The 19207-nt window shown below is 37.8% G+C and overlaps 2 protein-coding genes across 5 annotated transcripts in view; one reads left to right on the top strand and one right to left on the bottom strand.

Annotated features, from left to right (window-relative positions):
* minar1 (membrane integral NOTCH2 associated receptor 1) overlaps positions 1-11110 on the top strand; it is a 71761-nt gene extending 60651 nt beyond the window's left edge. Inside the window, exons 6-8 of one of the 2 annotated variants that reach the window (XM_044209427.1) lie at positions 4776-4927; positions 9282-9382; positions 10012-11110. In XM_044209427.1, coding sequence (XP_044065362.1) covers positions 4776-4847 — 72 coding nt within the window. In that variant the 3' untranslated portion in view covers positions 4848-4927; positions 9282-9382; positions 10012-11110. Of the gene's footprint in view, positions 1-4775; positions 4928-9281 lie in introns of both variants that reach the window. The other variant, XM_044209347.1, reaches the window with a different exon arrangement.
* On the bottom strand, positions 766-19067 carry mthfs (5,10-methenyltetrahydrofolate synthetase (5-formyltetrahydrofolate cyclo-ligase)). Of its 3 annotated transcripts, XM_044210276.1 has the most exons (5): positions 17626-17979; positions 13256-13520; positions 8321-8414; positions 8154-8206; positions 6937-8037 (listed from the first exon to the last, which is right to left on the bottom strand). In XM_044210276.1, the coding sequence occupies exons 1-4, from the start codon at positions 17734-17736 to the stop codon at positions 8188-8190; spliced, it is 489 nt and encodes a 162-aa protein (XP_044066211.1). In that variant the 5' UTR covers positions 17737-17979; the 3' UTR covers positions 6937-8037; positions 8154-8187. The 3 variants fall into 3 exon arrangements, with proteins under 3 accessions (XP_044066130.1, XP_044066048.1, XP_044066211.1); XM_044210195.1 differs by lacking the exons at positions 6937-8037; positions 8154-8206; positions 8321-8414; positions 17626-17979 and adding exons at positions 766-2194; positions 17986-19067; XM_044210113.1 differs by lacking the exons at positions 6937-8037; positions 8154-8206; positions 8321-8414 and adding an exon at positions 766-2194.
* Positions 19068-19207: the final 140 nt, after the last annotated feature.

Here is a 19207-nt window from a genome sequence, read left to right as displayed (position 1 = left end):
GTTTTTTATCAGAATTTTCTCACCAACATTTTGACCGTTGTAAGCATTTTAAGTTTAAACAGACAAAAGAGCTCCAGTGTGATGTTATTGCCTCAAGTTGTGAGAAGGTGTATGGAACATACATCTCCCCAGTGGTGCATTCAATAAATTGCCTTCTCCTCTCTGAGGATCCTACGGTTTGAATCCCCGGGGTAGCCTCTTAGCCATACTCTTATCAGCCTGGTTCTTTATCAGTACTCTTACCGGTTCTTTTCCATTACTAAAGAATTGGCTTTTTTTAAATGATAATTTTTTAAAAATTTAGAACAGGATTAGAATTGATTTATATTTTAAACATAACAAAATATTGTTTCTGCAGCAGCATCACCAAAGTCACTATATAATATGTCACTGGAAACTAGAGGGGCTGACTGACTGGGAATGAGAGATGCTTTGCTGAAGCAACAGCGCAAACCACAACGTTAGAGATCTTTTATGTTTTTATGAGAAGTATAAAAATATTTTCGGTTCATTATGAAACTGTGGGACAAATTAGACTCGCAGGCCGCCACAGTCTAGGTAACTAGGTAACTCAAGGTCCACTTCCTGGTTTTCCCCCGAGTTTATTATCTGCATCTTATTGTCTTAATCAGTGGATGTTTTTTGCTCAGTTGTCATGGAGATGGCTCAGTTGTAATCACATGACCTAATTATGGAACTTCAGTCATGTGATAACAGGTGGTCAACAGCGGGGTCCATCAGCCATTAAGAGGTACATTTAAACACTACTTTTCCCAATACAACTTTATTTGCACTTATTTTCATTTAATTGTCCATTGTTTGTTGTCAATGAAGTCTTCATTTTAAAAGTATTTTGTGGTTCGCAAAACCTGCCTTTTAATAGCTTTTTATGGCAACATCAGCATGACAAAGAGCAGAACACTGGCACAAAATATCAGGTTTCAGCACCTTCAACGCAAATATCAATACAGACATTGAATTAGTAGCTTAACCTATATAATGCCATAACAGATCATCAAGCCATAGCAGGAAAACCCCAGGTGGAAATAATAACATTAATTATAGCTACAAGTCGGGGCCAGGGAAGGAGAAGTAAGGAGAAAAAGACAAAGGCAGGCCATCAGCATAACATCCCATGTTGAAGTTATTAAACCTTGAAGTCATGCTTCTCTAATTCATACAGCACAATGGCTGACTAGACATTAGCATGTTTATTCTGCATCACCCAGGACTCAAACTCACAATCTTAGACACCAAGGTCAAGTCATGATCTTGCTGAACTATCTGCCAAGCGAGAAACCATCTGTTAGTTTGATGTAATTTGAGCAAAAAATGTGAAAGGAAGCAGCTGAAGCTTGTCATGGGCTGGATAACGAGTTAATAATTAGAATCAGATGCGTTAGAGGTGGATGATACCTAAAACATGCATGGCAGGAGCAGGGTTGATGACTACTGATATAAATTGTTCATTGTGCATCACCCGGGTCTTGCACTCACAACCTTTGTCACCATTGGCACGTCGTGATCACGTTGAGCTACCCGCAGAAACAAAAATAACAGGTGGCTTCACACTAAGACCAGGGTTGTGATAACAGCTTAACATAAGCAAAGATTGACTGTTCCATAAATGACAAACTGATGTTTAAAGACTTCCATTGACTGCAATGGTTTACATGAGGATAGTATTCAAAATACTGTCAAAAATTCTGTTTTTCAGATACAATTCAGAAATTTACAGCCTAGCTGCCCAGCCCCGAATAACTGCTATATTCCAATAGGCCATTCCAATGGACCATCATTAGTCTTATTGGTTCCACCTGGGCTATTTCTGCTATAACAAGTCAAAATGTCTGCAGTGAAAGAGTCTATTAGTATTAAATAGAAAGGCCAGGTTAAACCATTGGCTGACTTTGGCATGTAAATATATCCAGTTTTGAGTTCATGGACCACCACTGGTGATTCATTAGCTACTCATTATCCTCATACAGGACTTCATCTATGAAAACATCATTGTCGTCGACAGGGATTTCTTGACACAGCTGCTCTTTGAAGGCCAAGGCAATGGTGTAGGGCTTTCCTTTGGGTTGTCTGATGCAGTGCTCCAAGTAGGTGTCATAGAAGCCCTTCCCTCGTCCCAGACGCTTCCCCAACCGGTCAAAACCCAGGCCTGGCATCAGGATGAGGTCCAGACCTCCTGGATAATGAGAGCAGATAGTGAAATCAGTAATAAAGGTCTGAAATGTTTGCCTTTGCCTGTTAATATGGACAGCACCTGGCTGACCAGTGTTGGGATTTACAATGATTAAAGGGGCACCAAATTGTATAGGTGCAATCAATTAATTATGGCTATCAGAATTATCAGAGATAATCATAAATAATAACTAATGAATAAAGTCCTCGGGGGGCACCACCCTTAAACAAAGGAAAAGGATAGCTAATTAATTGATTCAGACTCATAAAATACACTAAACTATCAATTTGGAACTCAGATTAGTAATTACATGAGTAACTATAACCAAAATTACCATTAATAGCTAGTAGGTTGAAGGATTTGGAGTTCAAAATAGAGGTTGGCAAATTATTCACTCTTGTGCAACATTAAAGAAACCAGCATTATTATACACAAGCATGTATTAAAAGATAAAGCAAAAACACACAATATGAAGTATAACTCTAAATGCACTAAGCTAAAGAACAAAAGGGTGTGTGTGTGTGTGTGTGTGTGTGTGTGTGTGTGTGTATAATCCAATGGTGTCAAACAAAAGAAAACTAAGTCAAAATGGCAGCTGAGCAGCGGCCGCATAGTTAGAGAAAGAAAGGAAATTCAAAATGACAGCAAGGCCATGTATGTTGAAGACTGTGGCTCTGTTAAAGGGCCAAATTGAAGTGTACATGTGAATTGTGTAGGAAAAACAGTGCCAGGTTAGAAAGAGGATAGTTAGTTGCATGCAAGACCCTGTGTCTTGCATGCAACATCACTAACATCAACTTAGGTTATTTTGGTAGCCACATGCTAACAAAGAAAGCACATCACAACAGTAAAACTCAATGAACCAAATCAATACAGATACATTCACAAATGTAACACAGTCCTGTGCTTAGCTTTGTACTCTGCTATGCTATGTTATGCCCAGTTATGTGTCCAATGGTTACGTTGCCAGTCCGTAAAGGAAGAAGTTGCTTTGCGGTCCTTCTTGTTAGCTGGCCATGAGCCAGGCAGGGAAGAATTTTGGTTCTGATTGGAGAAAAGTCTTTGTAGTAGAGGAACTAAGGCCCCTAAACGTTGAAATACCCCTACCTGAGGTAGAACAAAGCACAACCATGTTTTTTCATCAATTTAATATGTCTAGTTGTTTTTAAATGGATGGTTGTATACAAATATTTTACTGCAAAATTAGTATATTTGGTTGATGTTTGAATCCTCCCCAAAACCAAAACTAGTGAAAATGTAGGCTTCTCCAAAAAGGGACAGCATATGCCTTATCACATCTATCTCTGGAAATAATGATCAGAATGTCACCAAATTTGGATTGGATGTTCACAGACAGCTTATAGCACTCAGTAAAGCAGATGATTTCATCAATACATTTGTCCATCTTTGGAATGTATACACACACAAATTATAGGCGGAAACTGAATAGAAAATTAAAAATCCAAAAAAGGTATGTATGTCTATGTCTGTCATTATTTAATGCCTAGGGGCTAGGGATGGGAAGGTCTGTGTTGGTTCACCACTTTGATCCAGTCTGAAATATCTCAACAACTATTTGATGCCCATTCAATTTGGAGGATGAATCCGTATGAATTTGGTGATCCCCTGACTTGTTATCACCTTGAGGCTGAAGTTTTCACTTATCCATCTAGTAGATGTTGAAATATCTCAACATCTACTAGATGGATAGGTACATCCCAGATGATGAATCCTAATATCTTTGACGGTCCCGATTTTCCCTCTAGCGCCACCATGAGGTTGATATTTGGGATCTGAAGTGAATACTAATACTAGTGAAATACAACTATTGGATGGATTGCCATGAAATGTATTACAGACATTCACGTCCCCCTCGGGATGAATTGGATGGAGTCGCAGTTTGCACGTCATTTGTGGAGGTGTTTGCAAGGTGCACCTCTCTCCTCACAGCATATGCATTTAAGGGAGGACTGTGCAAATAGTAGGAGGAGAAATGTTAACAGAGGATAATTATGCATTCTGCTACAAAGGTTGCGCAATTTGGAATGATCAGTTTTGCAGGGAAAATTATTCGTCTATCTCGGCCAAAATTTAGGACAGCTCCAGAGGAGTCCTAATCTGTTAGGAGTGGTGGCCAGAAGATGATCTTCAGGCAGAGACATACACACACAATGCGTGTGAAAAAGAGATGTTCATTGATCACTATGAGCTTATCAAAAGATACTGAAAATTTTATTCATTTGTTGACTGAACTTGTGCGGAATGCAAAAGTGCATGTTGCACATAATCCTCGCAACATCACATTGACAGGGAAAATGGAACTTTGAAACAATGATTTGGGTCTATCTCTACAGAGCCCAAAAGTGAGTCATTATGAAATAAATTAATGTAAACACATGAATAACATGAATAAATTGTGTAAGATGTACAAACGAACCAACAATTTGTGAAATACTTGAAGAAATGATCAAAACTCAACTCATTATTATGAAATGTTATTTCATTATTAATTTAATTTTCATTTCTGAATTTTATTGGATATCATATGTCTATATTTTTAAATGCCCCTTTTCGCTCGTTCCAGAAATGTATCCAGTCTGACGACATGAAAACCATTCCCATGCCCAAGGAACGAGGCATGAGGAGGGATCTCTGATGAGACATGAGCGAGAGTACACGAGACCAACCTTCATGGAAGTCTTTTACCAGACCGACACACGCCATTATTGGAAATCTGTGAGTGATAGGATGCTTAGTGATTCATTCATGAGGCAGACTTTCTTTTTTCATGATTGGTTATTTTCCATTTTAATCTGTATCATGAATACCGGTAATTATAGTCAGGGAGAAGAGTCTGTTGTCTCATAATTTCCATTCAGTCACATGTAAGGCTGAAAATCCCAGTGCGTTGGTTAGAAACAAATTTAATGTGAGATATTTACACAAATTCCACTTTTCCTAAAACATTTGGGCTAATAAATACTTTTTTCAAATTATAAAACATTCTAGTCATAACCTGTATTATTAAATAATATATTTACAAACAGAATATCAAATAGAAATGCAGATGCAAATAAATTAAAAAATTTAATATAAAAAAGGTCCCATATCATGAAAATTCGGTTGTGTGTTTTTTATAAACTCAGAAGGGTAAAATAAAAGCTGTGGAAATATGAAATCACTTACTACTAGGGTTGCCACCTGTCCTGTATATCATCCCATATTGAAAAATAAAATGCACTGTCCCTTACTGAATCAAGAGGAGAGAAACGAGAAAGCACGAAACTACAGGAGAGAGAAGATGTTGAGTTAGTAACGTGCAGTAATGGGATAAAATGCATAGAGATGGAGAGGGAGAGAAGGAGAGAGGAAAGAGGTGCATCATGGGAAGTCTGGCAGTCTAGGCCTATAGCAGCATAACTAAGGGATGGTTCAGAACTCACCTAAGCCAGCCCTAACTATAAGCTTTATCAAAGAGGAAAGTCTTAAGCCTACTCTTATATGTGGAGATGGTGTCTGCCTCCCGAACCCAAACTGGGACCTGATTCCACAGGAGAGGAGCTTGATAACTGAAGGCTCTGCCTCCCATTCTACTTTTGGAGACTCTAGGAACCACAAGTAACCCTGCATCCTGGGAGCGCAGTGTTCTAGTCGGATAATAAGGTATTATGAGCTCTTTAAGATACGATGGTGCCAGACCATTAAGAGCTTTGTAGGTGAGGAGAAGGATTTTAAATTCTAGTGCTACACCAAAGAGGTCAATCAAACCCATCAAAATGTTAAGGTTAGTCTTGTTTTGTGATACAACCTGATGAACCACACCTCTGCACATCTCCAGATGGGAAAATCGTGTGTTCCTGCTGTGGGGAAAGAGTCCTGGAAAGCAAATGCCCATATATATACAGGGAAGGTCTACAGGGTGTCACAGTCACTGAGGATTTCTGCCTCGACCAAACATTCCAACTAAAGAAGACACCAGTACTACCACCAGGTTCAACGCCACATGTTTGTCTGCAATGTTCAGTACTGTGATTTTGTGGTGTGGACAACTCGGGAGCTGGTTGTAAATTGCATCCCAAGAGACGAAGAGCTCTTGCAGAAGGATTTACCTAAAGCAAAGCAATGTTTTGTATCTTTTATTCTGCCAGAGCTTCTAACCCAAGAACCAAGATCCTGCCCTTCAACCACCAGTACTTTGCAACACATGAGAAAAAGGCAGAGTTTGGAAAAATGATTGAGTGTATGATGTGCAAACACTTTCATTATAGTTGTGCACAAGAGGCGGCTACAGAATTGGCACTGCAGTCGCTGTAGATGAATACACCTGATTCACCTGTGTCTATCTTAACAGTTAGCCATGAATATGTATATATGTTTCTATTTCAGCAGGCAATAAGAACTATTTGTACAGATACATGAGAGTGAACTGGGCCAAAATACAAAAAACAGTTAAACATTCAATGTGATGGCTAAGTTATTATTTGAAGATGTATGTATGTAATGGCCAAAGAGTTATTTTAAAGTATATGCCTCCTGTAAATGATGTAAATTTAGAGTGACATTACAGTACAATTACAAGTAAGAAGTGAATATTTTCTAGAAATACAAATTCCAGACACTGCAAATTAATTTTTTAACTTTCTGTATTCGATTATTCTTTACCAGGTTCTTAAAAATTCTAGTCACAATCAATCACAACAATGTATATACAATCACAGATGATTCACAATTAATCACAATAGTTTAGAATCCCCCATTAAATTCTCAAAGTGAGCAGAGTGAAAAGCATATACATTTTCAGTTCATTGTTTTACACACAGACATTATATCATACACGACATTCTCTCTTTTCTGGGCACCACACATTTACAGAAATTGGTAAGAGCACCACACACAATCACCATTTCATCCAAGAGGCTAACTTGGGAAATTAGAATAACACAATGCAAAATTCTGAAACTCTTCCATCTGCTTAAAACTCTTTCTATGTGTATTCCCACACCAGACAACTGTCTGGATGAATCTAACTGACAGGTAACTGACTCTTTCCTTTAGTGATACTTGGTATACGCAGAGTGGCACCATAAGCAGCAAGTTCATCCCTGATCAAACATTCCCTGTCTGCTAAGATTTCATCTTTTGACTCTAACAGATGCAAAAATGCTGATTTAAGTGTTATTTGCTTATCTGACACCCCAGCCTGCAGACAGACATGAAACTGCCCCTGCAGGTGTTATTCCCACCAGCTTGTAGTTGGACCAGGTTTGAGCTCTAGCAGTCAAGTTAGTAGGTCTCTCTATGAATATCTCTGTACAGTCAATTATACACCTGCATCTCGCCTGAAACTTTTTGGCATATTTTTAAGGACAACACCCTTACTTGGCCATTTAATAATAGATTTCAATATCTTTGCCACAGGCAACCAGCATCTTGTTTGACATTGTGCTTTCAGAAACTTTGAACCTTTATGCTATATCTCTGTTACTGAGCCCCAAGCTTCGTAAGGACCACTAATAAATGATCTTCCAGCATGAGACTTTCAGTTCTCTTCTGCACATTGTCTTTTATTTTTGACATTAACCAACTGAAGATGACTGATGATTTTACTGGGCTAACTTCAAAGTGTGCAGCATTGTTTTTGACCGTGGAGAATGAGAAGTGTGATTTCTGAAGCTCCTCTTTCAGTCTTTCATTCTCCTCTTTGAGTTGGTAAAAGTCTTTTCTCAAGTTGACATATTCAGTGTTGAGTTGGTCATACTTCTCACTGAGACTGTTATATGCTGCTTGAGGGACCATAGCCTCAGCTTCTTCCACTGGTTCCTCTGGTGTCATTGGATCATCATCAGCTGGAAGACATTTGTGAAAGACAAGACATGTCAAAGACAAGTGACAATGCAGTTTGATAATTCTGTATGACAAAAAACATTGTACAGTGCATAAAACATCATTTGAATGTTCTTACCATGGCAAGGAGCCTCTTGCTCCACTGTCAGACTTTACCTTTTCCTTTCCAGCCTTAGAAAAGCAGGACATAACAGACAAAACGGAGATTTTAGTGAAGACTGCAAACGAATTACATCCTACGGTACCACTCACTTAGCCACATTTAGAAAACTCAATTTCACCTACCTCTCCAGCTTTTCCACACACCTGTCACTCGGCCATTTATAAGAAAACACAGAGGGGACAAAGTCTGGGCTGTTTTCCTCCATAGAAGCCTCTTCTACAAAATAATAATTAATAATTGACGCTAATGTCAGCCTAGCTTACTACCTAGCTAGCTATCTATCCTTTTGGTTGGCGACTAACAGTGGTAAATGTTAGCAAATGCAACTACTTGAACACACACCTGACACATAACATGGGCCTTCTCACTGTTCCCTCTCCCTTTCTACAACTGCACTTATGGCAACTGTAGAAAGGGAGACAACAGAAACAGTTTCCTTTATGTTTAGTCTCTGGTCGTTAGCTAACTGATGTGCTAAAGTTAGCGTTACGTGAGAAATCACTTAACTTGTTCTCCAATTTCTGATTAGGATGCAAAAGAAATCTTTATACATGTAACCAAACCATAATTCACACCAAAAAAACACAAAAGTTTATCTAACCTTACCTGATGTGAAGTGTGCACTGCAAACACGAGCATTTTTGATGATCGTTTCTGTCCAGTCCGCTCATTTTATTGTGTTTAACCACAGCTGTCGTTTTTTTTTGTCTGGCAGTGGCAGCAATGCAATGAAATTTCAAATTGGAGCCTGTGCTCCGTCGATTCTGGCACCCAACAACACAACAAGATGATATTTTAAGCTCCTCATGTAGCCGACTCTGTGCTGGTTTGTATTGGCTACCTCCAGTTTTCCCTTTGTTTTGCCTCCAGCTAACGCTGTGACGTAATTGTGACATCGGCACTAAAAGGGCCTATATTATGATCCACATTTTACGATAAATGATGCAGTCCTTTGAGCAAAGCAGAGTTCCTGAATTTTCTGTAGATATATTTTGCTGATTGTAATGACAGGAAGAGTAATATTACCACCCTATCTCCAACCCAACCCATTTTCTAACATATTTATTCTTATGGATCCATTAGACCTTGTTCCCAGGCCAGACCACCCTGGAGTATTGGCTGCCAGACCGAAGATCTGGCACTCAAATTTCCAAGGACACTGAAGAATCACATCAGAAGTAGAGGTTAGTGAAATTGAATGTTTATGTATGTCATGTATGGTTTTGCTATCTGTAATGTTACAGGTAAAATATAAAGTTTGTAGGTATCCAAATGTTAAATATTGCTTCAAATTCTCTTGATACTTTAACTTTTTGGCATTGTAATGGCACATAGATATGAAGTAATAGTTTGAGTACTAGAAATACTTATTCCCAAATCATGGGTCTATGGACCATATATTCACATTGCAGTTGAAATCAGGCTACATCAGCACTGGGAGTGATCCTTATAGAAAGCAAATTAAAGAAGAAAAATATTGAAGTGTCAGTAACTACGGTCGGATCGCCGCAAAATAAAAAATATATAGTATGCTATAACAAGCTAGATTCAAGAAATAGACAATTACAGTGGGCGGGTCACTTCACACATGTTCCATCATTTTGGTTTTCTCTGGTCATACTGTAATCACCTTGACATTAGTACTGTGATCACCACACACCTATATGCTTTTCCTTCATTGAAGACCAAATTTATCTGCAGTTATACATGGTGGCACTGTTAAAACATCATGACATTATAATGTACAAGTAATACTTAATCTGCCATGTTTTACAGTTTATCGTAGTGACCTTATAAAGCTTGTGTTTGTAAGGTGTTCCTGGAACCACCACACTCTCTTCACAGTCTGAGAAACCACCAGAGGAGGACGTTATTGCTGGGCAGGTGTCATGCTTCAGTCAAGCAAAGGCCTGACGACAACACAGCATCCAGTAGAATCAGGAAGTCTCTGTATCCACAGGAGGACACATCAGGATGACCACTGTGACCTGAGAGCTTCAATACCAGCTTACAACTTCAGAATACAAGAAATCCTTTACCCCGATGGAGGACATAGACTCTGGAGGATCTGGACTTTTTACATAAAAGTTATGGCTTTGCTATAAGTTCATACAACAATTCATGTATATTTTAAATAGTGTATTATAGGTGGATTATGCTAAGGTTATATTTCTATTTGCTATTATTCAGTTTGTAAATGCTAGGTATTCAGGTATATTTTTTGTTATTTACCACAAGTGATAGTGCTGTAAGGCAGTTTTTAGTGTGCATGGGTAGAAAAAGTTTAGGAGAAGATGGTGCTAGTAAGATGCAGAGAAGTCTGCAAACTTTAGCTTGAAATTTAAGTTTTTGACTGTGTGATATTGTGTGAGAAGATGTAATGGGTAACAGCGTCATGTAAGGAATAGAACTTTGAGTCAGTAAAGGACTGGGCTGAGGTGGAACTTTGGATAATAATCACTATAGTGGCTTTCTTTTAAGTCACTGTGCTTCAATGTCGGCGAACTTGATCGATGCGTGCCGCAGGCATCGGTGGGCTGTGTAACTCACATACCAATTACATCCAGACGTTACCTTGCTTTTGCTTCTTCTTTTATTGCTTACATATAGTTACAGTTCTTGCATCCAGGTAGCACATCATTACTCACACAATTACGTAGCTTAACAAACTTTAAACCACTGATACACTCCCTGCAGATGCCACTGTCAAAAAGCTGTATGCCTTCCCCAGCATGCAACACACCTAGCTTGATTTACCCTTCCTGTGTAAATACAGTCCCATTATGGGTGACTGCCACCCAGTGTACAAAAAGTGTATTACACAACGTAGGCAAACAAATGGATAAATGGCTCTTACAAATCTCCTTCCATGATTTTGTAATCCATCTTCAAATAAACCTTTGTTCAGGTTTTCCCTGCCTCTCTGACTTGTGAGTACATTGGGTTTTCACAAGAAAGTTGGATTTAGAGTGGAACGCGAGTCAAAATTAAAATACTTTGTGGCCTAAGAACTTGGGGCATGGTAAAACGGCCACTACAATACATAAGCTAGATAACTCACAAGCGCATGATGGGACCATAAAGTGCGGGCCCTTGCAGAAAGTTCTGAGAATACAAAATTGAGCATCGGTCCGGGACCAGCTGATTTTTCAAGAACATTTCATTTGTTTTGCTTAACGTAAACTGCCTCAACAGCAGTTGACATTTGAGCCACAACAATTAACTGATTAGTCGATTGACAGAAAAATAATTGCCAACTTTTTTGATAATTGATTAATTGTTTGTCATTTTTTAAGTGAAAAATCAAAACATTCTCTTGTTACAATTCCTCAAATGTGAGAATTTGATGCTTTTTCTTGTCTTAGTAAATTGAATATCTTTGGGCTTTGGACTGTTGGTCATACAAAATAAGACCTTCACATTGGGCTCTGGGAAACATCTGAAATATAGGAAATCTAAATATATGAGGTCAGAGGTTTAGTGGCCTTATCATATTGTCATTTTAGGCTGATATTGAGAAATGGTGGCATAAACTCAACTGTAGTCAGTCATTACATTTGTGATTACCGTGATCAAACTTGATCTTCCAGGGGAATCTCAAACAGGAATACTGATGTTTTGGTAAATGCAGAGGTCAGATGAACAAATGTTTGTATGGATGAGTAACCATGCACACAGTTAGTCCCTTGCTGACAGTGAGTAAACCTCTTTAGAGGAACAACAGCTCTATCTGCTGGTGAATGGGATGTGATTTTGTTCTGGTTCCATAAGGAGAAATACAGCTGATAACATCAGAGATTAGAATTTAGATTTAAAAAAAATCCTGTTATGATAATTGTGTAGAGGCTGTATGTGAGAGAGAGTGTGTACGTTAAGGTCGAATGGGGTTCAGCTGATGACGCTGATACCTGTATTTTTGGACTGAGCATGCCAATACAGAATTTGTTTAATTAATACTAAAAAAATAAAAAGTTAAAAAATAGTTTTTTAGTTATTTTGATATGAGCGTCCAACATTTTTATCACCGTATCAAACTGGTCTCTTGACATCCTAAAGTAGATCTTGAAGTGATCCTGCAACCCTGTGGAACCCTGCTCTTTCATTCTCAGAAATAAATCCTCCCTGTTTGAAGGCTGTATTTTGTTTCATAATGCTAATATTGACAGGGAATTTAAAAAAGCATCCAGAGGGCAGTCAGAAAGGAGAAAGGGACAAGTGGAGAGAAAAACACCTAAACATCACTCACACTAACAGACAACAACATCCATATCTAATGGGGTTTTGTACAAATCTTATTTTTGCATTAGGGATGCCCTGATCTTGTTTAATTTATTTTATTTTTTCCCCCACCGATCTTAATCTCAGTCCTTTACTATTGAGAATTGCATTAAAATTACCAAAGAAATGTAATAACAGAATGTTATGAAATAGTGCTTCAAATGCAGTTTATAGGTGTGGTTCACTTGCAAAATGTCACCAAAATAGAAACAAACTGACTTTTTTTATTTACCAAATGTGCTCACATCATTTATTGAAACTGCTGCACAGTTCACTTTTGGTTTAATCACTCAGGAAACTGTACATTTCCACTGTTCCACAGAGCAAAATGGTACGCTGTTGACAGTCAGCATAACTGGAGCAATTGGAGGGATCAGAAATGTGGCTATAGCCAATACAGCCATCACAAATTGCCTGAATCAGCCCTGATCCCGATTCAGCAAATCTGCTCGGGACATCTTTATATCCAGATTAACATATTTTGTTTATTGCAATAATTGCAAAAATAATATTAAAAGGACATTGTATTACAATATTGTACAATTATTTCTAAAGCATGAGCAATGCAAATCCATCAAAATCAAACTGATTCACATGTTGCATAACTCTCTTCAATTATATCTCTTCAGCTATATTGTAGCTAAAAGCTGGAACCATCTTGAGAATAAACATAACACTGGAGAAGAGGTATGTGACCTCTTAAATTCTAGACTGTAGATGATGTTTTGTGTGTGTGTGTGTGTGTGTGTATGTGTGTTTGTGAGTGAGTACATGCTCACCTGTAGCCAGCGCTTCCTCTCTGCTGTTGTCATCTTCAGCAGGCTGTCGGATGTTCCAGGATGTCAGAGGCAGCGTCTCCATGTCCTGCAGACTGTCGAGCTTCAACATGTCCATATGGCTGCTGCTGCTCTCATATCTGGGAATGAAGCAGCTTTTACCCCATTTAAACACATCTTTGATGATTTCCTCAGTGCGCACTTCATCATCCATGCTGAGAAACACTGCAATCCGCTTACAGGATACATACTTTGGGTGTCTGAAGAGCTAAAAGAAAATGCAGAGGAAGAGAAAGTTAAAATCATTGACATAATCAGAGCCCAGGAGCAGGGGTCAAAATAACTAAATAAAATTATGATTTTTATCGTAATTTATTGATTCACAAATAACAAAGCTTCGTTCTTGTGTGTAAATATTATAGCTCCTCCTCAGTGAATGCGATATACTAGAGCTAAAACAATTAGTTAATTAATCAATTAGTCAATCGACAGAAAAATAATCTGTTATTTTTCAAGCAAAAATGCTAAACATTCACTAGTTTCAGCTTCCAAATTGTGAGGATTTGCTGCTTTTATTTTTTTCGTGATAGCAAACTGAATATCTTCTGACATTTAATTGACCAAACGATTAATTGAGAAAATAAATAGGCAGATTAATCAATAATGAAAATAATCAATAACTGTATGCTTACACTGTACCAATGGAACAGAAAGACAGAACTCTGCTCCGGTGCACAGTGTATTTGTGAAGCCTTTTTACGAGGAAAATTGATTTGGAGTTTTGTCCCCATGAATCAGAATTGAATCAAATCATCAAATTCCCAAAGAGTTCCACTCCTACTAGCATCCATGTACATGTCTGATTTGCTACATCTATTGATTTCTCCTAAGTTAATTTTTTTTTTTTTGAAAAATGCATTCAGTGTTCTCATGGTAATTTAAACTGACCATATAGCTGCACTAAGAAACAATAATCTCAGCTACGGTATGCTATTGCAGACCATTATGCTAAAGTATAAAGAGATTAAAAGACAATGTATACATTTAACACAATGGTTCCTTTTGGGAATATTTTTGGTATATATCAAAATATATCACTGCGTTCCTCAGCAATTAGTTTGATTAGTAAAATGTTAACTTATTGATAGAAAAGGACAAACTACAGAAATAAGACCCAAGTTGTAATAAACTGGAACTATCCTTTAATGCATTTAGAGTTTTGTTGCCCCTTCAGCCCCATCAACCATTTCTAACCTTCCACCTAAACCATCCATCCAACTTCTTTCTCTGTTATTATGTGGAATGTTGTAATTAAATGAACACCACTACACTGTTACATCTTACATCTTGTAATTCTGTAAAACATATTGCTACAACTCGGGAGTTCTTAAAACAATCACAAGTTGTTTGTGAGTTAGCCAGAGACTTGAAATTGAGCGACCAGGGTGCATGATAATGTAATTATTCTGTACTATGTCATCTCATGTTCTTTTCGCTTTAATTGTGATAAGTCTGACGTGACTGAGGCAAGTGACATTGTGAAGCGCTTTGAGTAGTCAGAAGACTAGAAAGGCGCTATACAAGTACAGTCCATTTTACATTTAGGAAGCTTCTAAATAAGGAGTTTCCAAAGTGTTGAGTATGAAAGAGGGAGTTATTTTGTGAATTGTTCTGTAATTATTATTTGTTTATTATTGTTGTTTGTTATTGTTATTGTATAGACCTTTCTCACAGCAGAGATTTTTAACTCGTCAAAACACAGGTGAAGCTAATAATGTAATAAACTGCATTTACGTTTCAGTGCCAGGACCCTGCTACTGTGGTGGCTCCCTGGCATGGCTTAGTGTTAAACTTACTGTAAATGAAACTGAGCCATCATTAATGTTAATTAGTTACACCTGTGCTTTCCCTGCTATGACGAGACGTAATATGCTTGTTCGAGATGAACTGCGCCTCGCCTGTAATGTGGCAGAGAATAGGTGGTGGCAGTGGCAGCAGCGGCGGCAGCGGCAGAATTATGTTCTTCTCTATGAAAGGGTAGCCTATTAAAATGCTATATAACTTAGGCTATCTGTGATCACCATGACAGCGTAAATGGTTTAATCTCCATATTACTGAATTATTTTATATGAAAATTTAGATGAGCTAGAATTCTCATGTAAGGCATGCCATCATATCAGTTTGCTGCTGTATATAAATTGGCTGCCGAGACTTGATTGCTGGGCCTGTCCTTCTCACACTAAAGAAATTCAGAACATGATTCAATAGTCAAAATACAGGGGGAGAGGAAAGCAGAAATACAGGAGAGTTTTCACTGTTGATCTGTCAGATATTTAGACTGTCAGGGGTTAGCATCAGATGTCATTTTATCCTCTCATCCCACAAAACTAAAAGTTTTGTGTCACTTCATGACACTTAAAGAATTAAATAAGTTTTATTCATATTGTAGACTAGACCTATACATTTTATGCAGTCAATGAGAACTATGTGTAATATTAGCTGAATTTATTCAGCCTCTCAGACTGATCGACCACATGTTTATTGTTTACAGAATAAACCTTCATGGTGCAAAATCTGACTAATAAAATCAAAATCTCACCAGTTAAATTAAAAAAAAAGTTTCTGTAAAACATTATGTTGTTGATCGAGTGCCTAAATTAAACCAATCAGCTCTTAAATTAGGGGAGAGCCAAGCATTTCCCATCATGCCCTGAAGTTTTGTAGTCTGTGAAGAGCAAGTGTGGCGTCTGGCTCCAAAAACTGCAGCTGCCTTGATCTTGTGAGGTTACTGTTGCCTACGTTTGCATAGATATATACGCGTAGTTAGATACCGCATCCGGCTTGTGAGGTGCGTCTCTACCGCTGCCATCTTGCAGCAGGGTTCTGGTCAGTTCAAAGAGTAAAAAATGTCAGACTTTTGTACTGCTTTTGAATAAATGACAAAACCAAGCCACAGGGAATAACATTTCACAGATGTGATTTTACAATATTTACAGTTACGATTGTGTTGAATTTGATATAATCAGTAAGTAACATTAATCCTTCTTTTAAGCTAACGTAAAAGGTAAGTGACTGTCCTGATACCAAATTAAGCTAATTTATGTCAGGTAAAGAAAAAAAGATTAGCATTTTTATTAAAGGTAATATATCAGTAAGATGCTGAAAATGATACTTATCAATCAGCTGTCACTCTATGTGTTATCTTTGTGATATATCACAATACGTAATCCTTCTTTAAAGCTAACATAATGTCACTTAACATTATGTTAGCTTTAAATACTAAATTAAGGAAATTTGACATAAAATTGACATACTCGTTTAACTTAAGTGTTTGTTGTAATTGTCTTTTTTATTAATTAAGTCTTTTATTTCCACAATTATAAATAAAAATTATATTATGGCATTATGTCATTTTACAAAACAAGTATGAAACTAAATTATAATTAGTAACTAATTACATAGGGTAGGTCTAAGTTCCTCTTAAATATTATATTATAGAACTATAACTGTTAATATCTACAAAAGATAAAGTATTTTGGTATGAAACCCCGGCATTTGGAACAAACCAAACTGCTGGAAAATCTGTTGAAAATTCAGCGAGGTATGATTATTTTACTTGTGGACAGACCTCCTGCCTTGAAAGACATACATGCATTAGGAGGCGTGGCTTCCCCGTACCAATATGGCGGCTGAGTTGACGCGTCGCTGCACTTAACAGCAGCGGCAAAAGCGGTCTCTATAAATGTAAGAAGTCGGCATCAAATCAGCCAACCACTGTGGGCGATCGATTCTCAGCAGGCCTGGCTCATCTGGAACCAGCCAAATGTCTTGGCGTGTTGTGAACAAAGTCTACACGGCCCACACCAAATAGGGAGCGCGTAGAGTCTGCAGTTACCAAGGTCAGACTCCATTCAAAAATATTACTACTTAAGTTAATTAGATTATCAGCAGTTATGTAACTGCTAGGACGTAACATAAAACTCTGGTAGGGGTAGTTTGACAAACGTATCAATTCGGCATTGTTTATAAACACAAAAATCACTTATATTTATATCAACTTCCCACTTTCAGCGCTGACCGACCCTAATGTTAATTGTTACTTCCACGATGTCATGACTGAAAACTGGACCTATGGATTCATATAAAGTATTTGGTCACATTCTAACAATTACATATCTCTAACCATATCCAAGGCAGTGAATTAGAAAACGTTATATTGGAATTTGACGTTTTATCACGTCTCGAAAAGTGGCGGTAGGGAAAAAAATCTATATTTATGTTGTATTACTTGGTCATAGCTAGCAAAGCAAATAGCCTACTCTATTCCATAAAATAATTTCCAAATCTTCCAGTCGACATTAACTTTCCCTTACCTTCTGTGAAACGATTAGAGATTGTCGTTGTTTCTCCTCGTCACTCAACGCTGCGACCCGTCGCTTGATTTCTTTCCTCAGAGCCCGCTTTGCTGCACGCAAGGCGGCCATTCTGCCTTTGATAACTTTAAATCAGGCTAAGTACAAATTATGATTTAAGTTAACTAGTAGCTCTGAAGTGTGTTGACTGTTAGCAGGCCTACTGTGTGTTTATTTTGTTGCTTCATGCAACTTTCCAGAAGTTAAACATTAACAAGTATATCAACACATGACAGCGTTGAGAACGATAAAAAAAAATAAAAATAAAAAAATAAATAAATAATGCCAGCAACCAATGACAGTAAACGGTTCAGTACTCACACCGTGGGTATCACTGCGCATGTCTTCTTCTTCTTCTTCTTCTTCTTCTTCTTCTTCTTCTGGTGTTTTATGGCGGTTAGCTTTTGGTGCATTACCGACACCTTCTGAAATGGAGTGTGGATCAGAATGATCTTAAGCCTACCCTATAGTCTTCTTCTAAGTCCTGTCTTTTCCAAAAAAACTAAATATTGCCCTGTACCCCACATGCCCTGAGTTCAATTGGAGTAACTCCTTTAACCCGAACTTGATGCGATCTCTTCCCAGTTTGTTTTTTAGCATCTGCCTTTCCTGCTGTGCCTAGGACAATTGATAATTACACGTTCTACAGTTTCCTGTATGTTACAATACTCACACAGACCAGTCCCATGTTTATCAATTATCTTCAGTGTACTATTAAGACCAGTATGCCCAAACCTCATCCTCGAGATAATGTCTTCTTTTTTTTGCTCTACTGGTTCCCCTCATTTCTCCTACTTCCTTTTGGATACTATAGTAACGTCTACCTTTCGTTTCAAATTCAAATTTCCTGCCATTTCTTTTCATTTCTACTTTAATTATGCTTTTAACTTCAGCCTTACTATAATTTACTGTCATATTTCCTTCTACTTTCTTAATTGCATCTTTTGCATATTTGTCTGCCAGTTCATTTCCCTCTACCCCTATATGTGCTGGAATCCAGATGAATTTCACTATTACTCCTGCTTTAGTAATTCCGAAGATAGTTTGAGCTATTTCCAGCATAATGTCCTGTCTTGCCTCTGACTGTATACTCTTGAAACTGGTTAACGCACTGCTAGAATCTGATCCTATTAAAACTTTATCTGGTTTGCTGCTTTCTGTCCACTCAAGGGCTAAAAGAATAGCCAACATTTCCCCTGTGAATACTGAAAGGTTGTTACTAACTCTTTTATTTGACACTACATTTAAATCTGGGATTATAAATGCAACTCCTACTCTGTTAATGTCTACTTTTGATGCATCAGTGTATATTTTAATATACTTAGAGTAATTTCCCTCTATATATCTGTTGACTTGATTCCTATCTATATTTCTCTCTTTCTTCCTTTCCAGTAGGTGCAGGTCCACCATTATCTCTCCTAATAACCAAGGTGGGACTATGGAGAACAGTACCGTGGGACAACATTATAGCCCCTATCCCTATTCCATTAGCTGTATTTCCTACAAGGGAAAATAAGTAAGGGAAAGGACAGGGTCAGTTAAC

This window comes from Siniperca chuatsi, linkage group LG1 (genome assembly GCF_020085105.1).
Source record: "Siniperca chuatsi isolate FFG_IHB_CAS linkage group LG1, ASM2008510v1, whole genome shotgun sequence".
Classification (NCBI taxonomy): Eukaryota; Metazoa; Chordata; class Actinopteri; order Centrarchiformes; family Sinipercidae; genus Siniperca; species Siniperca chuatsi.
This window is presented reverse-complemented; position numbering and strand designations above follow the sequence as displayed.

Excerpts from the sequence above, each read along its gene's own strand:
- mthfs (XM_044210113.1), bottom strand. The coding sequence starts at position 17,736 with ATGGCCGCCTTGCGTGCAGCAAAGCGGGCTCTGAGGAAAGAAATCAAG. Across the intron at positions 13,521-17,625 it reads CTCTAATCGTTTCACAGAAG|CTCTTCAGACACCCAAAGTA; the intron begins GTAAGGGAAAGT and ends ATTTTCTTTTAG. Across the intron at positions 2,195-13,255 it reads AGAGGAAGCGCTGGCTACAG|GAGGTCTGGACCTCATCCTG; the intron begins GTGAGCATGTAC and ends CTCATTATCCAG.